Source organism: Anabas testudineus, chromosome 16 (assembly GCF_900324465.2).
Source record: "Anabas testudineus chromosome 16, fAnaTes1.2, whole genome shotgun sequence".
Classification (NCBI taxonomy): domain Eukaryota; kingdom Metazoa; phylum Chordata; class Actinopteri; order Anabantiformes; family Anabantidae; genus Anabas; species Anabas testudineus.
Genome location: NC_046625.1, coordinates 8,905,690 through 8,927,117, shown reverse-complemented (window position 1 = coordinate 8,927,117; position 21,428 = coordinate 8,905,690). Strand labels below are relative to the sequence as shown.

At 39.8% G+C, this 21,428-nt stretch overlaps 1 protein-coding gene across 2 annotated transcripts in view; it reads left to right on the top strand.

Annotated features, from left to right (window-relative positions):
• Positions 1-5,013, top strand: part of si:ch73-22o12.1 (nectin-2) — a 70,936-nt gene extending 65,923 nt beyond the window's left edge. The window contains exons 7-10 of one of the 2 annotated variants that reach the window (XM_026370571.1): positions 2,083-2,206; positions 2,392-2,449; positions 2,602-2,685; positions 3,359-5,013. In XM_026370571.1, the coding sequence (XP_026226356.1) occupies positions 2,083-2,206; positions 2,392-2,449; positions 2,602-2,685; positions 3,359-3,556 (464 nt within the window). In that variant the 3' untranslated portion in view covers positions 3,557-5,013. Of the gene's footprint in view, positions 1-2,082; positions 2,207-2,391; positions 2,450-2,598; positions 2,686-3,358 lie in introns of both variants that reach the window. The other variant, XM_026370570.1, reaches the window with a different exon arrangement.
• Positions 5,014-21,428: the final 16,415 nt, after the last annotated feature.

The following is a 21,428-nucleotide window of genomic DNA, read 5'->3' as shown; positions in this document are numbered from 1 at the left end:
TTCAGTAATAACAGCACGACACAAAAGGAATGTTTATGAAGTCCGTTGTGTAGATGGCTCACAGAAACTTGCCAATACATAAATTAATTAGCATTAGCATAAAAAAAGGAGACCCACAACTGTTGTAAAAGGGAGAGCATGTAGGGTCAGCAGTAAGAGATGATGTACTGGGTGGTAATGCGTAGTTAGAAAAGATATGATCATTAGAACACACTTGTATGTGCAAAATAAGGAAAATTATTTTAGGAGGTATTCAAAGGAGTCTATTGTTAGAGGAGAATTGTAATTAGGGGACTAACAACATTCAATCATGACCTCTCCAATTACTAGAACCAGGGTTTGTTCTCATCAAATGAATTTCAGATCCTCTCTGCCCTTTACCGCCTCCTCATTAGCATAATCCCCTGGGAATACGGAGGATAATGAGCCAGGTTGCACCTTCAGTAAACACACAGTGTGCACTGTGTGTGTGTGTGTGCGTGTGTGTGCGTGTGTGTGCGTGTGTGTGTGTGTGTGTGTGTGTGTGTGTGTGTGTGTGTGTGTCGAGGTTCATGTGCAGTGTGGTCATGGTTCATTAGTGGAACCTGTGCATGATTCCTCTGGTTCATCTTAATCACCCATGTGACTTTAGACTCTAATCAAGACCATGTCTGCACTTCATCAGCACAGTGTTACACACAGACACTCACACACTGTATATACTCATCATCATCATTGCAGTTCAGTTTTTTTTCTTTTTTCATTATAAGCCCACCCTGAGTTGTGGGTCTTGGAATAACTTCAATTATCTGACCTACAGTTTTGCACTATGTGACTTTGCTAAATCAGAGGTTCCCAGCCTGGAAGGTGGGAGTTGTTAGGGGGGGACACAAAATAAATCTAAGAGGTTATAAGATCATTAACACAAAAGGAAAGAAGACAAAATGTTATGCTGCTTCAAATCTCTTTTGTCCTGACTTTTCCTTCATCTGAGCCTGGGGGCTCAATCTTAACCTTTACAGTCTTAATATTAGTGTGAAAGAAACTCTAAACTCAAAGTTCACTCCCTCTGCCTTTTCTCAGGCGATACTTCCCACAGCGTCCTCGTCCTTCTTTGAAAGGCAAATCAAAAAGATCAATATGACTCTCATATCTGTTTATTGGATCCGAGTTGGAAGATAAACAATAAAGAGTCTAGGAAACAACTGGTCCAAGTCAAGAAAGAGTCTGGCACCGAACCCTCTGTCAAACTGGGAATTGTTGATTTTTCAAGTCCATATTTGTATAAATGAAACTAACAAGATATGACATGGTAATTATTTAACTGTAAAGGTTGTGGTAGGCTGATCATGCTACTGCTACAAAGAGCCAAGCTTACCGCTTCCCGTTATGTGCCAAGCTAAGCTAACCAAATGCTGGCTGTATCTTCATCACTTTAACTTACATTTAGTTTTGACAGATGCTTTTATCCAAAGCGATTTACATGTGAGGTACGAAGCAAGCAAAATATCTAAACCAAGGAGACGAACGTTAGAGTAAAGTGCTCAAGAAAGAGCTGTTTTAGTTTCATGACGTATAAGTGCAATAAATTATTTTTTATATATATTGTTTTATGTTTTAAGTGCAAAGATTGAGTGAAAGATTCAGGAGAGTTCTGTCTTGAGCAAGTTTTTGAAATTTGAGTGAGGCAGCTGTGCGGTGTGTAGATCAAACCACCATCATGGAACCACACACCTGTAATGTTTAGCCCCTTGACATGTGTCCTTTTTGGCTGATCATAAATGACACATGCTGCTTTTTGGATCATCTGGAAACGTTTGATGGTGCAGCATGTAACCCCGTCAGTAAGACATTGCAGTATTCAAGCAGAGATATGACCAGAGCCTGCACAATGTGCTGTGTTGTCGGAGAGGTAGGGTCTGATCTCTCTGACATTGGAAAGGGCAACTCTGCCTTGAGACAATTATACAAATATGATCCATCTTCTGCCGTATTTTTTCTACAATATTGAATCTGTCTCTTCTCCAATTGTGGCATCATCTTGTAAAATCATCTAACTTTTATGTCTTTTGAAAGTTAAATGCCTTCCTTTCATTTTTGCAGATGAGCCCCTTCCACGCAGAGGTCCTCCTACAGAACACATCGTTGGTGGCATCATCGGAGCGCTTGTATTCTTGATTATCATAGGAACTGTCATTGCCCTGTACTACAAGTGTGCTAACAAAAAGTAAGAAAGGCTAAGTATCTGTGTTGGGTTGGATGAGTGTGGACAACAAATGGATTGTTTTTCATGCCTGCATGTTCATTCTGTGTCTCATTTGCAAATTTACCCATTAGATGAAATACCATGCAGCATGTCTCACATTTTTGTGACTCATTAAATATGACAACTTTCTGTTTTTTGTATTTCAGTGCTCCACCCAAGTACAAGCCCCCTGCCCCAGTCAAGACGAACGGCTCCACTAACCAGGTGAGCCACCTTTGACAAATATGTGCAATAATATCACTAAACAAACAATCATGTCAGGTTACATAACTGCACAAAGGAAAACTGTCAGCAAAATAATCAGATTTGATTTTATTTCCAGGAAGTTTACTAACTAATGTGTGTGTATTCAGCAGGTGAACGCAATTCATTTCACACAACCTGGAGAGACACTTCTGCAGAACGAGTACTACTCTACCCAGAGTGCTGAGCCAGTCACGGTGAGGGCATACTGGTTACCACTGTCACATAATCAATGGCTTGTGATACATCTATAACGGAGTGTCTAAAGAACAGCTGTTTTTGTTTGTTTTAAAATAAATGTGTTATTTAAAATCACAGGCCTCTGCTAATATATAGTATTTTATTAAGATTCTGTTTTTTTTGTGGTGTTTGGATTAATCGGTAATTTAGTGTTAAACGTTTTAGGAAAGTTGTGGTTCATGGTTATACGGGGTTAAAATATTCGACTTGTTAATTAATGGATGAATTAGAATGCGTGGCTTGTATTTGTTTGATTCTACCATTTTGATATCTGACCTCAGCTATCTGAGATTAGCCTGATATTCAAACTGAATAGCTGCTGTTACCACTGTGATCTCAGATTCCTCTGATGTGATCGTAACAAACTGCCTCACTAAAGTACTGCTAGAAACACAGAAGGACCAAACAATAAGTCATTACTTGTGAGATTGTACCGCAAATATGTGGTAATGATGCAGATCATCACTTGGTTTTGTCATCAAACCAAGAAGGGATATAACACTATTTAAACTGTAAACTGCTTCCCTAACAGTGTGTTCTTCCTCTTACTATAATCTTAAGCTAACCTTCACCCTAACACTCACAATGTCATCATACATGACTAATAACATTTTCATTGTTGCATTTTAGGATCTGGATGCTTTTGATGCTAACTTTGAAGATAAGAAGGAGCATTATTTCTCCACTGAACACTCTGGTTGGGATGATCCTGAAAATGGTCAAGACGACAGTGAGGTCCTGCCTCCCTACATGCAGACAGGGAATGACTACCACGGCGCCAATGTCGACCGCGGGGACAGCTTCGTATCATCTGCTGTGTTTGTTTGATAAAAAGAGTACGAGCAGCCGAGGAAGACATTGATGCGTGTAAATATGTGTATGTATGAGAGTATGACTGGGCTCATTTCTGCTTAAAGAAACTGAGCTCTGTCTTGAACAGTGATATCGTGTGAATGTCAGCATTTGATGCTTTGTATGAATTTTCATATTAATCTTTTGCAAAGATATATAGTTCTGATTGTTATTTTTTAAGGAATATCTGTGATCAGGGTAGCAGATCTATGCAATAATCTGGGAAAGTCGCGTGCAGCTCTTTTGAAGGGAATTTTAACTTGAGCCAGCAAGACAACATGTTGCTAATGCATCATATGCACGACTGCAGCATACAACAACAGAAATATAATGAAGTGATTATTTTAAACTGTAAATAAATCAAATACAATGTTTTAGATAGAAAAGGCTGTTGAATGTGGAATCATAGTCGGGACATGAGCACATTTGATGAACATTGCTGCATAAAACAGATGTTTCTACAGTGAACTGCCTTGCATTATTGAATGTGAAGCTGTCAGGCACTATGGTTACTGACATGCTTTGGTTAGAAGAAGCACAACATGTGGGTATTGAATGTTACCTCTGTCTAGTCGTATCTGTCTGCCGTTGGTTTCCAAACCCAGCTGGCGTGAAGTCGATGTAAAACAGGCTCCCTGTGGAGAAGCTATTAGCTGCAGTTAATCAGGCAGCACAGAGACGAGACTCTCAGACTGTAAAAACATCATGGTGTAAAGTGCAGTGAGGGGGATTAACTGCTGAAGCAATACTTTGTGTTAATGTTTGTGCTTCATATATATAATATTTTTGTGTTCCGCCTTCCTCCTGCAAATTCAGTGACATTAAGCTCAGGTGGCAGCCAGACAAAGGAACTAGCAAGGGATTGAACTGATATGTAGCCTTCTAGTTGTAACATTAGATTTGTTTTTACTTGCATCTGTTCATTCATCTATGAAGCCATATTAAACAGCACTGCGCTGTATATCTGGAGATATCTGTTACTAAAAACTATTAACTTTTGTGCCTATTTCCTCTTTTTCCTTTGCCTATCATTCACTTTGTATACCACCATGCTTAGATGGATTAGAATAAATCTGGATTACGTTCATGAAATCTGTTGCAGTTCATCTCTCTAGTTAAGGATTAAATAGTTCTTTATGGCAAAACGGGGGTTGACACAGAGCCTGTTAGTACACTGATATGACCGTCCATTATTAGGGTCAAGGGTTATTCATGCCAATAAGACTTACTCTATAGTTCATTTATGAAATTTAAGCTCTGTCATGATCTGAAGGGAGTCTTGACACGTATCCGTGCCAACCAGGTGTTTATTTTATTGAGTTTTATTTTAAGAAACATTATCTCTTCTCTCTTTTAATGAATTATGTTGGCTGTAATCTGTTTAAATCTTTAAGACTTGTATTTTTCAATAAACATTTAAATTGTTGTCCTGATTTAATTCATTACTCTGAGTTTGACATTTCTTTATTCATTACGACAACTGATGCTCTCCTATGTTGTAACTCTCCCATTTTACCATGTGGGAGCAGTATGGACTGACAATGGGTTTAGCACAGAAGAAATTTCCAGCCCTTAACCAACGTTGTATAATGCAGAAAATACATCATATTGTGGGTGGAGGAAGTGCTTTTGTTATGAATGAATATTTATCACGTTTATCTAAAAATGGTAGGGGAGTATGGCGGCATTAAATTGCACATTCAGACGGCAGAGCTGCAGTACCCACACATACCCATGTGAGGGCTCTAGATTTTAATGGCTGAACCTGCAGGAGGCTTTAGCACACCTGGTACACTGACAGGCACTCTGCTTCCTCTCCTCATGTCTGACTCATCTCTTTCTATCTTAAGCCGCATTTCCTCCAATCCCGTACTCGCAGTCCATGGAAAGTGTACTGGCACAAGAAGAAGATCATTTTTAGATCGGCATGATTCATTTCCAGCATTGAGACTGCACCAAAGGAGCCTAAATGTGTAGTCTGCTAGATGCAGATAAAGATTACATACATCATCATGCTGCACCACTGACTCACATGTATAAACCACTTGTGTCTTGCAGCTTATCCATTTTCACTGGTACATAGTGCTGCGGTGTCCTGAATGAGCCCGAGCCAGTACAGATTAGCCTGTGGTACTGCAGATGAAGGTGATTCCTGACTAGCAGTCCACCATGACTCTGCAGTCTGTTCTGTCTATTCTGATCACACAGGTACACTGGGATTTTAAACGGGTACTAAAACTGTAAGTGACATGTATTTTGTAGCTGTAAGACCAACATGGCATCTTTGATTTGTCATGAACATTTAGAAAACATGGCTAATGTGAATGTGAGTTTCTGTTAATGTATTCCTCTAATTTTAGTTGAGCTGCAATACTGCACAGTATGTTGACATTGCAGTGTACATTATGATGCTTAATAAATAAACATACGGATCATTACATGTGATCTGGTGGGAAGTGAGCCGTAGTTGTAGTTCTCTTGTCTTGAATGGTTCAGGAGTGATACAGTGGTTTAGTAGAAAGCAAAGTATCAAAAAGGATACAGACAAAGAGGGAAAATCGAGGTTCTTTAAGAAACAGAATATAAATATATAGAATAAAGGAAAAATGAAGACAACAAGGTAAACTGTTCTGCTGTGTTTCTATCCTGTAGAATTGATCTGTACAGTTGCAGTATTATGAGATTAGCAGACTTTGTGAATCGGCAGCCAGGTAATGAGTGAGGGAGAAGGCAGAAAATAAACCTCTCATGCCTTCAATGTTGCTAAGCTGGTTAAAAATAGAGACAGAAGAGAGGGATTGAGAGAACCGGGGTGGACAGACAAGCTGGGGGATGGAGGAAACGACTGATTTGACTCGCTGGAAAGTAGGCGAGAGAGATTTACCAGGTGACCTTGACAGCAAGTAGAACAAAAGTGTTGCAACATGTATTAAGGAATACAAAGACACACTGATCATGCATCTTTGGTGATCCTGGGTGCTGCTTGAGCAACCTGACCTGATGGACAACTCCACTCAAGCTCATCATGTGTATGACAATGATGAGCATGCTTGGCTGTATGCTGTTGACTTGGTTGGTGAGTAGATACACACACAGACATTTATAAATACAGGCCTGTTTTAGCCTGACACGCCTGAGGAAACCATGAATGACCTTGCATAGCAATTTTAAATAGCTGAAGAGAAATACAGATTAAAGCCATTCTAATTCTCCCAAAAGAGAATAAAGAGATTAGGTCAGTGCTGCAGTAGTCTTTATTGTACATGTACCTTCAACAGCCAATAACAGAGTGAAATGAACTGGACCCACAAGGAGACAGCAGGCTGATAGGGAACAAAATAATGGTTGTGTAAGCAAATTATTCAGACTATAACTACCTATAGGTATCCACCGTTGTAGAAGTAAATAGTATAAGAAAGCAAACAGCTCCTAGAAGCTCATCACTTAGCTTAATTTCTTATCATCACCCCCATGTATGGTTTGTTTCTTTCTGGCATCATCTGTCTGCTTCTCTAAACACCAGGTCAGAAGGACACAGTGCGTGAGAGAAGTTCAAGAGGACGACGCAGCCATAAACACTGGCACCATGGTGAGTAACACTGTTGAGATGCCCTCGCAATAGGAAAGGTATGTAAGTCTGGAGAGGAATGGAAAGGGGGCGATACTGATAGAGTGGTAGGAGTAGATAAGGGGCACAGACTGTGAAAGTGGAAGAGAGAAAGAAGCTTTGGGGATTAGACGAGGCCTGTGGACAGCTGGGAGAGGCCTGGCTCAGTGCAGATTGGTACTACTACCTGTCTCCCAGTGTTTCCCCTTTAAAAACATACACATTGGGTCACTGGCAGTTAAATGCTACATTATTAAAGCAGAAACTAATAAAAGTTGTCATAATAAGTATAAAGTATGTTGTAATCATTGTTTTTACAATTGTATGCAAAAGGAAATCTTGGTATATAATAAAACTGTTAATGTAGTTTGACTGAAGCAAACAGCCAGAACATACAATGTCATCCAACAAACAAACTGATGTGATAATGGTGTTACAGATGAATTCAATATCACAGCACTTTGCTCTCTATGTGGCCTCAGGGAGGACTCATCCTCACAAACAGTGTTTTGTATTGTGCTGCATGGTGATGTAATTCATGATTCATCTGTAATTCAGGAGTATGTTTCCCATTTTTGTTGTTTCCCAAGTCTTTTAATCAAGTTTAAATATTTGTGTGGAGTATAATCTAAAACTTGCTGAAAATAGACACAGTATGCAACTGGTCATACCAGACCAGGTCCAGCTGTAGCAGGAAAGCCCATATGGTGTATTTAATTGAGCACAGATGTGTTTAATGTCTTTATTCTTCATGTTTTTAATAATTTACATGAAACAGATGAAACAGAATAAAACAACATAGCAAATGATATAAGTATACTCACCAAAATGTTGATTTGATGCCTTAAAATAAATGTATGATGTCCGTTGTTCTTAACAAATGTAGGTATCAGTGCTGAGAGACAGACATATGTGGAACTGTGTGTGGTTGTGTGTACCATTTGTAGCTTGTTTCCCTGCAGCAGTTGTTATGCCAGATGGTTTAAAATGGTGGTTAATATTTAAATCTGTTAATTCAGATTGCATCATCCTCTGTGACTGCTGAGTGATTAAGCGTCTCCTTGTATTCTCATCTAAGCACCTTCCTTGCAAATGTCTATGTGATCAGAATTTGTGTTTACCCACAAGTTATGTTATCTGCAATTGAAACTGCACATTACAAATGTAAGTATGATAGAGAAAGAAAGCGACAGATGTGGCTTCTATACATATATATACATATATAAATGTCCTGTACTTTCTTATAATATCCCTCAGTTTATTTCTCACTTTGCTCCCTCTCGTCATTTTATATGCTTGTGTTAACTTCATTGACATCAAGCCCAGCAACATGAGAGTCCTCTTACTACAGTCATGTTGTGCTAAGTCTCAGCTTTTGCGCAGTCAGACAGGGGTGTCTTCTTTCTCCTCCAATCACGTGCATTAGTCTTACACAGAAAATGCAAGCTGTTGGATGGGGAGCACAGATGTTAATCTTCCTGATACCGTATCCAAGCAGGTGGTTCAACCTGGAGAGGATGAGATGGAGAGACAGAAAGGGAAGAGAGGAAACAGGCTTTTATGACCCTCAATCATCATAAAGTATAGTTGCTTATAATATATAAATATAGTTATAGCAGAGAGGAATATGCTTCAATCAGCAGAATGGGATGACAAATAATGGGGTCGTAAAACCTGGCCTTAGGGATTCAAATACTTGTAAGATGATGATCGGTCATATGAGACAAAAACTATTAGAAATTAGTGCTATAGATAGCTATAGAACTAATTAAAAAAGATAAAGCATGCACCATTTTGGATGATAATATAAACCACTCATTAAAGGTGCTACACTAGCATGAGCGCAAGTACGCCTCACTGTCCGCATGGAAACATCTGCATCTACTTTGTTTCCATCCTTGTTTATTCATCATTTAATCTGTTGCATGTCTGAAGCTACGGTAAACAAATAATCAAAAGAAGAATCAGACCAAAGTCAAGTTTTACACCACCTCTTCATCATGTCCATGAAAAGAGCAGTTGATTCAAAATAAATTTGCTTTAAATAGTTTAACTTTTTCTTTTTAATCATGCCTATTTACTTGAGCTTCCTCTGCTCTAAGACTTCCCAATCAGCCCGGGTTTACTCTCTGTTTGATTATGTGTGTTTAAGAGTGAGTAAATGAGTAAAAACCAGTCAAGGCCAAAACACCACCACAGAGCCAGATGTTTCATTCCCCCAGTGATAACACAACATTTGAACGACTGAGTGCCTCTTGGGTACTCATCCAAATTCCCTCCCCTTCATCATCCCTCATTTCACTCAATCTGAAGTCACGTCTCCCAGGCACACGTGCAACCTTGGCGTCTCATAAACAGATACTGACACAGACGCACCAGTACATGAAACTGGCTGCCAGGGAAACACTTGAATAATGATGTGTTTTCACAGAGTTATGAATGACCCAACTGATCAGTGTAAACAGCCTCAATTTAGTCGCACAACATGTTAGCATGTGCTGGGGAACATGGCATAATCTATTGAACCATGCCTAAGGTGTAGGTTACAGCTACTCAGGTTAATGGGATGTGTATGTGCATGTGTGTCCTTGTGTCCCTGTCTGTTAGCATCCCAGGATGTGTCCAGATGTTCGTTTTCATCAAGCTTGCAGCCACAACCGCAATTCTCCATAATCCTCAGGGTAACAGATAGCCAAGATCTGAAATTATCAATGACACAGTCGGCAGACGTCAAGGGCACACAAAGAGATCTGTTCCAATCATTGCATCTGTCTGTTCATCAGGTCTATCATCAAGCAGGTTGAGTTTAACCTTTTAACATCAATGCTCCTCTGTAGGTCTATGTATGGCAGAACTTGATCCTAATTGACCTCTGCCACTGCCAGTGTGCACATGCTGGATAATGTGGCTAATACATCCGCATTAGTGAAACAGCTGGACACAGCTGACATGTAGGCGATTGACGTATGCATGGGGCTATTGTTGAACATATCGTGATGTCTCAGCTTACTAGATCCTCCTAGAACTCATGGAGTTGATTTCAGTTGTTATGTGACATGTTTTCTTCAGGACAGCTGAGCAGATTTCATTAGCTGATGCACATCATAATGTTTGACTGAAAGTCCAGGAAAAATACTAGGTGAAGCTTGAGCTAAGATTTTTATTTGTCCAACTTCGATTTGCGCCTTTAACACTGAATATATACAGTGTCATTTGTGCATAATGAAAGTTGACAGCTTTGAAATTGTATTTCAGAGCAAAGAAAAAAATGTGAGATAATGTTATGCACTTAGTTTGCAATTGTTAAGAGCTCAAATCAGATAATTAATCTGTCAATTTGATAAAGAAAATAATTTTAAAAAAGGCGCAATTTATGTTTAGGCACTGGTTTTATAGTGGAAAATAAGTAGACAAAAAGCTATTCCTGTGTTTATAGCTTAGCCACACTGTCTGTGTTTCACCTTGCTCCTCTCAGGATGTGAATGACCTGTGATTTACTACTGTGCTATGTCTGTGGCAGTTCATATGGAAATATGACAACCTCTAAGGATTGGTCAAGGAGAAGGTCCACTTGTCTCTGCATGTGTGAAATGACTGCACACTGTACACTCCCCAGGGTTTTGGCATGGATGACCTTGAAGAGCTATCCTTCCTCTAAGCATTGTGGGAAGGCTCAGAGGACAGGGAATTAGCCAATCAGCTGTTAGGGTGACCCCAGTCAAATGACCCTGGAGTCTGTTTCCCATCCCTCTTTTTTTTTTTTACTCACTCGTCATCACGTTACTTGTCTGTTCTGAGATTCTGTACAAACACACATCTTCACAAGATGTGAAATGTGAAAATGCATATGTAAGATGCGAATATCTAGGCCACAGAAGTCAGGTTTAGCTGATGTGTTGTAACTAAAAATAGAGCCACCATGAGTCCACTTGCGAGGGAGAAAGAGAAAAAGAAAGAGAAGGAAGAACGGAGAGAGGAAAGTGTGGGAGAGAGGTGAGGAAGGAGAAGTAGTGTAGAGGTCTGTAGAGGACGTAAGACGGGGTGGCACACAGAAGTGCACAGCTGCAACATACTTTTACAAAGGATATTTTTATCACTGGCAGGTTTCTGCCCAGTTGACATTTTTACTGCCTCTGTGACTTAATTTAAAAGATAAAGTGCTACTTTTAGTAAAAAAATAAATAATTAAAATGTGCTGCAGAGCAAAACAGACACTGAAGCATATTTTTTATTAGAAAAAAATAGATTCAAGGTGAATTAAACATTGTGAACAGTCTAAACATAAATAAATGTCCTTCTAAAGATACAGTCATGAGGCCCACTTTCTTTTTGTAGATATGGGAAACTGTATTTCAGGAGGGTGGAAGGCAGCTTAATACGAGGTGTGATTTGACCTAGAGGTTAATCAAGCCGGTGTTGAGTGTCGTGAATTAGACAAGAGGCTGGAAAATCAACCCTCTCTCACAAAAATAGCATATTTAGTGCAAATTACTAGTATCTAATGTTCATAGGCAAAAGGTGCTTCTCTGCAGAGTCAGTACACTGATTGGTCAAATGATGAATTACAAACTCCTCTCCTAAAGGAGACAGGTAACCAGTGTAATTTGTGAAGACAATTAGTGGTGTGACCACAGTCATATTAGTATCCCAGCAGCAGATTGGAGGCTCCTGGCAAGAACCCAGTGGTATAGTACACTGCAGTAGTACAGGCTTGGAACAGCTTCTCTGCACGAGTGACGGATTAATTGAGATGTAGCTTGACTAATGTTATTTAGATGATAGAAGAAGGTTTAGCAGAAATGTTTCTGGTTCTGTTTGTGGTTTGCGACCTTCCCCTTCGTTCTCACTTTCAAATGGATGTTTAGTAAGTCTGATTTTAGCTCTAATACAGCAAGAATTGCAGCAATAGCACTTTTAATTACATATTTCTATAGGTTCTTAAACTGGGCGTCGTGTCCAGATGTGTACGTGCAGCATATGTGACAGATGAGTAATGACATGAGCAGTGAAACAAAAGTGTGAGGGAGGAGGGTTGGCACACTCTTCCAGTCTTCAGAGTCATTAGATGGGGGTGACCCTGACAGGCAGTGTTCTCCTTACACTTCACTACTGCCCTTGCTGTATCTGTTCATGTCTCAGTTATGATTGATGTCATACTGTACGTACAGTACCTAAGATGCACACAACATTGCTTTCGCAGGCCATCAGCTTGGGCTGCAGCCTGTAACTGTACGTGTGAGTGCACACAGCAGTGGCCAGTGAAGAGCCAATTACCCAGTCACTTACACACACACTCATACTCCCACTGAGGGAACAATGTTGGTGAGAGTCTTTTACAGTAACAAGCACACAGCAGCCTCTTTCTGTCAGAACTCAGGATAAGGGCACAAATACACATCCAGCAGATAAACCTAGGGAGACGGAAGATACGAAAACACACACATGGACACACACACACACAAAGCTACAATACACGTACTTTACACACACAGCTGACACACCGAAGACAAATGAACTAGCAAAATTAGTAAGCAAAGTAGAGGAGTATTTCTTTTTCTGCCATTTTGACTGAATGGCACATAAAGGTGGACTTTGGCAAGCAGCTTAAACATCAAGGCCGTGGAAACAAGCTTGCGTCCAGACATTGTCTTGTTCTCAGAAACACCCAAGAGAGTGATTATGATGGAGCTGACAGTTCCCAGGGAAGAGAGGACTGAAGAGGCCAAGGAGAGGAACAGAGCCAAATATGCTGACTTGTTGGATGAGTGCCGCTGAAGGAGATGGCAAGCTCATTGTGTACCAGCAGAAACAGGCTGTAGAGGCCTTGTCGGATGTTGAATAACCACTGTGAAAAGCTTGTGGCCTCCAAGACGGCTGGTGATAAAGAGAGTTAATCCAAGGTACATGCTGCTTGGGCCTTTGCTGGGGCTTGATAAACCCCAGATGGGCCACCTGGGTGAAAACACCTGAGTTCATTAGAATATATATGAATCTACTGTAAAGCGTTTCACTAGAGAAGAACATTGGTTCAGTGACATGGGTGGGGCAATAAAGAAAACACCGCTGAGGTCATCTAGCTAACATAGTAGAGTTTCAGTTCATCACACTGACCCATTTAACCCAGCAGCAGGCCTTCAGTCACTCTACTACTAGTCCGACCTTCCTCCACTACAGAATACATACATAGTATAGATATGCTGATGAACACAGGTAAGCAATGTATGTGAAGACACACTCTAGGGTGTTAGTTTCTTCAGGATCATCTTTATCTACACTAAAACAGACACAAAAGCACACAAACATATTCTCAGTCCATCATCTGGAACAGAATGGGGCCACGTACAAGGTAACGCATCTGGTGGGGCCACAGCACTGCTGTTCCTGCTGCTGACACCACATATGGAGGAAACCTTCCTTGGCAATCTGCAAGTGAACATATTGTGGGGCTATTGTCGAGATTATCTAGATTACACATCTACGTCTCCCATTAGTTTATAAAGTGCTGTGACTTTTAATTTGGTAGGGAGAGTTAGACATTTTGTAAACAGGAAGAGACTTGATCTCTTTAAAGCCAACTAAATCAGACATTTTATAGGGGTTGTGTGCTGGTCTATTTCTTCCTTATTGTGACCTTCTGACTCCTCAAACTCTCTGCAGGGCAGTTAGCAGGCACACTTAAGTTTTACTGTTGTTTTATTTACAAAGGAGTCTCAGGACATGTGACTCTTTGGCTACAGACTTACACACACCATAAAATCAGAGCCCTATTCTCATTCCTCTTTTTATTTCTTTCAGAGAAAATCTTACGCAAGTGTGGCATGCTGTCAATTTAATTTAGACTGGATGACGTCTGCATGTCTGTCACCGAGCGAGAGAAAAAGGGACAGAGATATGGAGTGAGGCAAAACCAGTGAACTTTTAATCCTCTTAGTGTCCTTAACTATCTATCTCTCATTCATCTGTCTGCTATCTGTCTGCACATCTATTTATTTTACCCCACCTTCTGTATCATGCAGTAGCAAATTCTCTTTGTGGAAGAGGTGAATACATTTTTGCATCTTTTGCTTTTTCTCTTGCTCTCTGCCTCATCCATCCCCTAGACTCCTCCATCCTCCCTGTACACTCTGTACCAACCCCTCTTCTCCCCCCCCTTTATCTACCCCTTCTATGTGCTCTTCCCTACCCTCTCCATTCCTCGGCCCCCCTGCAAGGTCGTTCCCAAGGACAGCCTGCTCCCAGCATCCCCTGTCTGATTGGTTGATAAGTATTAAAGGGCCGGTTTCCCCACTGAGCACATGGCTCAACTCCAGCTTTGCTACAACACTGTCATCATTCCTATCACTCCCAAGGCTGCTTACTGTACTTGCTACACACATACACACACACACACTCACGTTCTGGCTCACATGCAACAATGAATCCAAAGAGACACCCACATAACACAAGATGCTGACAAAATATCTGACACACTCACATTCATAGACTGTCCTCTATCTTATATCAGGTTGGAGCTGCTTGCTGTAGTGGACTGTACATGACAGGTCACTCATCAGAGTGACTAAATATATTTGCCTGAAAATGCACAAACGCACGGTATGAAAAAAAAAATACTTGACCCGTGTTTGCAGACAACCAGCACCACCTGAACTAAGCAAAGCTTTTCCTTTACAATAAGTGAGCATGACACACTACAAGCTCAGCAGACCTCAGCAAAAACACAAAGCAAACAGCTTCAAAGCAGCTAGAGCAGCTAGACAGTCAGCAAAATGGCCACCACTGTGAACAAATGCAACCAAATGTGCTGTCTAGACCTGAAAGAGGATTTAAGGTTGATTTCAAAAATCCTAAAAATTGAGTTTACTACATAATAGGATTTACAGAATCCATCAGTCATCATCTTAGGTGAAAAGCTCATGTGCTAATCTGCCAAATAATCATAGCACTCAAAAGCCATTTTACTCATCTTAGTGATCTCATTTATAGAGCAATTTGACATCCAAGTATACTTTGTTAAGTACTTCAAGAATTTGATCTCAATATGAACAATACTGTTGTATGAGAACAAAATGTACAACCATGATATACAATGAACCTCTGGAGCCTCCTGGAGCAGCACCACTGTTATTAAATTCCACTCTGAGTTATGATCTGTTTGGACAATTTGTTTGAAAAGGAAAAAAGTTTAATTCATGCTAATGTACCACTGGAGGAGCCTCAGAATGTGAGTTTGCCTGTTGGAAGCAGTTTGACGTTTGCTTTATTTTAGAGCGTTAGGTGAGAAGGTGAACACTGCTTTCATGTCTGCGCCGTAAATCTGAAGCCACAGCCTGGAGCCAGTAAGGTTTGCCAAGTGCATCGACTGGAAACAGAGCTGCTGGGCCAAGAACAATTAAAAAAAAATACATTTACAGATTCACACACCAGAAATGTTTCCCTTTTTTTTGTCCTCGTTCTTAGTTAAGCTATCTGGCTGCTGGCTGTGGTCTTCATATTTACATTACAGATTATTCTTATTTAATTTATGGCAAGAAAAGTACATGTCCATGAATAGTGTGGTTGACTGGTGTGAAATATTTATTTATGTTGCTTAATTAGATATCTTGGCTATGTACAGTACAAAGAGTGCTTTATTGACATCTTCATTTTCCTGTTAGTCATGCTGCAGGCATCAGATTTAGCAGTTACAACTTAGCTATTTGTATTAATGCACATAAGAAATTGGTGACCTCTCGTTAGGACCCAACATCAATCTGAGCAGATGCCTGGTCTGCAGGACCTTCAATGAAGAAATGTGAGATTCAACATGATGAAAAAGCAGAGATTAGTATATAGTATGTCAAGTAAAAGCAAGTATAATCTTTCATAATTTTTTTTTTAAATGAATGAGCAACTAACTCACTAAGTCGGAAGAACTTGTTTTTTAAAAGTTTTAACATCACCAAGGGGAATTCCACAAATCTATCCTGAAGGAAGCTTGCAGCTCATTTAACTTCAGCTACAGTTTAGTACAGCTACTAAAAGCTACAGTAGAGACCAGAAACTAGGTTTACTGAGATGATTTTTCAACATAAAAAATATTTAAAGTTAATTTTGAATTGAAATGATAGAAGAGATGAGAAGTACAGTTGTTTGAAATGTGTCACTGATGATAAAGCATAATTCACAGGGTTTAGCTGCTGACGTGATGATTGGATAGAGTGCCAAAACAGAATATGTCTGTAATTACTAAGTTGACAGAACAATAGCTTCAGGGTTTGAAAGAACAGACTGTTAGCCTGCGTTTGACTTATTTTCAGTCACGTGTTAAATATGAATCTTGAATGACTCGGAAATAATGATATCAGTAACGTTCAAAGTTTTAATGGAAGCTTAGCGCATTAGTTATTTATGAAGTCTTAATGGAAGTTAAAGTGTTTCAAGTGCACACTGGGTGTAAATACCCACAAAAAGGCAAATAGATAAAATGGAAAACAAGCGGATGCATGTTTTCCTTTCAATGGCCTTGCACGATTACAGACTTCATCAAATGCTCTTTAGTTTAGTTTAAAGTCTTTCAACTAGCACTGCGGGTTTATAAAAAGATGCTACATTGAAACTACAGACTGAACAAATTACTAGCTGATGATCTTTCCGGGAAACGCATTAGTAAAACCACCTGAAAGAAATACATTTTCAAACAATCAAATCCATTAAAATCATAAAACATTAAGAAGAGTGCAGATTAACTGCAGCTTCACATCAAAAGCAGAACATGTTAAAAAAAAAGTGAGAGAAAGAAAACAGTGTCGAAGGGAGAGCGGAGCAGGGTTTTACCGCAGTGGCAGTGGTGCTGAAAGGACAGCTACCAGAGGAGGGGGTCAGGGAGGAGAGGAAATACTTTAGAACCAGATGTACTGATGGAACGGGAGAGGAGGTGACTTCAGCTGTTTACAATAGAGTCAGGCTAAAGTCATTTGTACATGCAGTACATACATGGTCTGTGTCCTGAATTGGTTGTTCTCCCTCCTCCATGTATTCATGGCAGACATTTTGACATGACACAGCAGGAAAAGTACAGGTGTAATTAATAACATGATAAATGACATTCAGTGTCCCAGGCCCAGAGTCATTGTATTGTGCACGCAGGTTTACTGCCATGGATTAAAGGGACGCTCAAATGGCATGCAGCCATTGTTAATATTATTAGAAACACCTGTGCTCATGCTGCTGTGGCACAAGTTCAAATGCAAAAAGTCGGCAACTGTTTCCACGATTTTAAAACACTTAAGTTGCTTCATGTATTCCACAATGAAAATTAATTCCCCACATTTGTTTATTTATGGACTCATTTTCATATTTTATTCAGCCCATTAAGTGTGCAATTATCATTTAGTGAATTATATTATGCAACATGAATATCTAATTGCTGTATCCAAGCCAGAAATACCACTCTGGGGAAGAAACACTAAATCCTCAAAGATTCTGTATACCCAAGGTACCCAAGCAGGTGATTTCAATTATTTTTGGTTAATTAGATGTCAATATCAGCACTAAATGGGTATGTACATACAGCAGTTCATTAAAACCTATCTCATGCTCTGTTTTTTTATTTTTTATGTTGGCTTGAAACCCAAATCTGGATATGAGTCTAAACTAAGGGAATCATTACAGTATGAAACCAGATTATATCTGTAGAATATTAAATCCCATGTTTATGTTTGTTGTCTGATCTTTCTGCAAGTAAATATTCGTGACCCCTAGTAAATTAATTAACTATCTGACCGTATTTTCACCTATTCTGCACACATGAATGGATTGGGATTTCTAACTAACTCCATTTTATCTTCACAGAGTCCTGTTTTTTCTTTTTTTGCAGTCAATTCAATTCTTCTTAAGCTCGTGAACCGTGAGGAGTCCATAGAATAAGCACAGACAAACAAATTCCTTATCATACTTTCTGCGTAGAGTCTGTTCTGTTATCACAAAGAACAGGACAGATTCCTTCTTCTCTCTTGCCCTTTACCACACATCTGCCATCCCATGTTAGCTGAGCCTTCATTTGTACTCTGGTACAATCCTAGAGGAATGTTCCACTACGCACCTGGCTCTTTCTTCCTTCATCTTTGTCTTACTTATTACTTGTCCCCCTCATCCCCTCCCCTCCCTCGCTCCTTCTCACGCTTCATTTCTGTCATCCTCCTTAACCCCATCTGTCTTTCCATGATTTATCCACTGCAGTCTCAGCCCTCTCTTCTTTTTGTTCCTGTCTCTCTCTCCTCCCCCTCTTCTCTCTGTCTATTTTCCCCTGTTCTCCCTGTTCTGGACACTGTGAGTGGAACACAGATTATGTCAGACATTTATAAAACCGGATTAGCTGGGATCACCTTTACACACACACACACACACACACACACACACACACGGATACCGATTACACACACTTACAAATGAGTATTTCCGCATGTGACAGCACACACCCCCATACGGACCCTAATTTTAACTGTCCAAAGATACGCTGCTAGTACATGGCCAAAAGTATGTGAACATCCTTGTTTAGAGCTGTTTTTCATCACCATAAAGTTCCAGTAAAGATCTTTATACCGTTTATGCAATCAGATACAAAGCAAAGAAGCTGTTTCTTGAGGTTTGGAGGAACAACTTGGCTCTAAACCCATTTGAGAACTATGGGAGCATCTGTCTGATGTTTAGTCAGATATTATTGCCAGAGCTCACAAGTGCTTTTGTGGCTAAATGGGAGAAAATCCCTGAAGCCAGGTTGCAAAATCTTGTGGACAACCTTCCCAGAATCAGATCAGGATCTCAAATTGTAATCTTGATTCCTATTCCATTGTTTTTAAATATTTGGTTGTCTTGAAATGATCTGTTAGATTTAAACTTGTTGGTTTAAATATTTTCTGACTGGAAGAGACTATGACTCCATGTCTCTTAATAGACAACTCACTTGTGGGCTCTATTCTTGGTCGAGCTGTTTTTAATGTTTATGTGCTACCTTTGGACAGTCTTATTATTAAATATATGATATTCATTTTTATTGTATGGTGATTGAAGTTATAATTTTTCTTTTCAACAGATTGTAATAGTCAAATCAAAATCAATAATCAAGGATCTATGTCTTGATCAGGAAAATGACTTGAAACGCATGTTTCTTTCAAAAAAACACACAAAAAGGCTTAATTATGCCTCTTTTTCTAGTAAGACATATTACAGTAATACAGTGTACACTGTACAGTACAGTGTTTTTCTGCCTATAAAAAAATAGTTAAGGACGTTTCAATTCAAAATGTGGCCACTCGACTCCTTACTAAAACTAAAGAAGGAGGTCAAGGTAGCAGGTTATGTTTTTATTATCATTGCTATTATTTAGAGTAGAGGTTGTCATAGCAGTTCATTAATATGACTATGGCCATGGTTTTGAAATTACATGTCCAGTAATCACATATGAATAAAAGGTTCACATACTTTTGGCTATGGTGCATATTAATAAATAGATGCACATGCTGCACACAGACACACGTTATTTTAGTTTCACTCACATATATTTAAACCCTCCACACGCAGCCTCATGACATATGATCTTCTTCTGCAGCTCTGACTCATGCAGAACACCTTAATGTCATACTTTCCCAGCTCCCTGACTGTCTGAGTCCTGCGTAGACAGTTACTCTCCAGGACACACATATCAGCTTCATGTATATTAGAATGACATAGCAAAATGAAAAATATCCACAGAGGAAGAATCTGTTAGAATAACAGTAAGAGCCAGCATGTTCTCTGTATGTCATCTCTTTTCCTCTCTCTTTCTTCCCTCCCTGCATCCCCCTCACCCATCCCTCAATTTCTGACTCAGCAGAACAAGTCGGAGACAAGGTCATCTGACTGCTGTTGCTGTGGAGACCGAGAATTGGGGATTTTTTTCCCCTCCCCCCCTTTTCTTGTGCTGTAAGGCGCAGAGGCATCGGGTGGTGGGGGGCAGAACAGGGTGAGAAACATGAAGTTATGACAGAGGTTAAGAAAGGATACTGATGGCAGCCATTTTGGTTTAAATGCAATGCAAAAAACTTTATTAGCAGCACCGGAGTGACAAAGTCACTGTCATGTGCACTACTGTGGGCTAATGAATCACATTCAAGCTTTAAATTGAAACTGTCGATGGCTTATAACATATCTCAATGATACTGGAATTTATACTTTTACAAGAAGAAATTCTTTTTGAAAATAACCACAAGGACTATAGGCAAAAAGATCTTCTGATTCATTCATTTTACTTAGACGTATATTAATAATAGCTGAACCACTGTTAAAGAGTATCTCTGACGCCTGACTGTCCAGTCATGGAGATTGTAGTGTATCAGTGTCGGAGATATGCTTATGGTAAACTGTTTTTACTGGAATTTGTTTTCCAGAGACAAAGCTGACCTTGTCCTTGTTGCACATTTGTATACTATACTAGTAGGAAGACATGTCACTTCGTTACGTTCATAGTATCTACGATAAAATGTCTACATAGTGCTAGCCCAACAGAGTAATGATTCATTAAGGATTAACACCCAATGTTCATTTAAACACTTGCAGTAGCTTGCCAATTATATAAGCTGTACAAATGTTCTTTAGCAACCAGACGTGAGTCAAAGAGCAATGTAAATAAAGATCAACGCTTGCTTTACTATCCTGCAAATGCTGTATGGGTGGGATTTCCCACCCTGGCAACAGAATGTGTATTTAAACCTTCAACCCACCCATCTGGCTACTTAATAAGGTCCCAAAAACAAGATGACACACTGCAAAATCTCTTATATTTCACATTTAGCTTAAATAATAAAACCAACAGTTTCATAACAGCCTGTTTGATGTGTTGTATGTGACTGTCCTGTAACCCTGAGCTAACCCTCTTCTGATGCTCTGGGCTTTCATGGTACTGCATGGTCATCGTCTGAGCCCATAGCAAGGAAATCAGTGAGGCATGGCCACAATCTGCTGCAGGGACAGCAGCCGTAACTCCCAGCTTCCGTTTGCAAATCAGGCACAGCTCTAATATACATGCATGTATTTGTGCAACTCAGAGACTGTTTGTGCTGTCACTGTGAAAAGCACAGAGGAAAAATGTGCTCAAGGGCCTGCAATGGCAACTCAGTGCTGAATATGGGAAAGCTTTGTCTCACTCTGGCATGTCCTCTGTTTCTCTTTCATGCTCTGTCTTTAAATCTCATTGGCACTGTTGCAGAAAAATGCATGATCTATCCA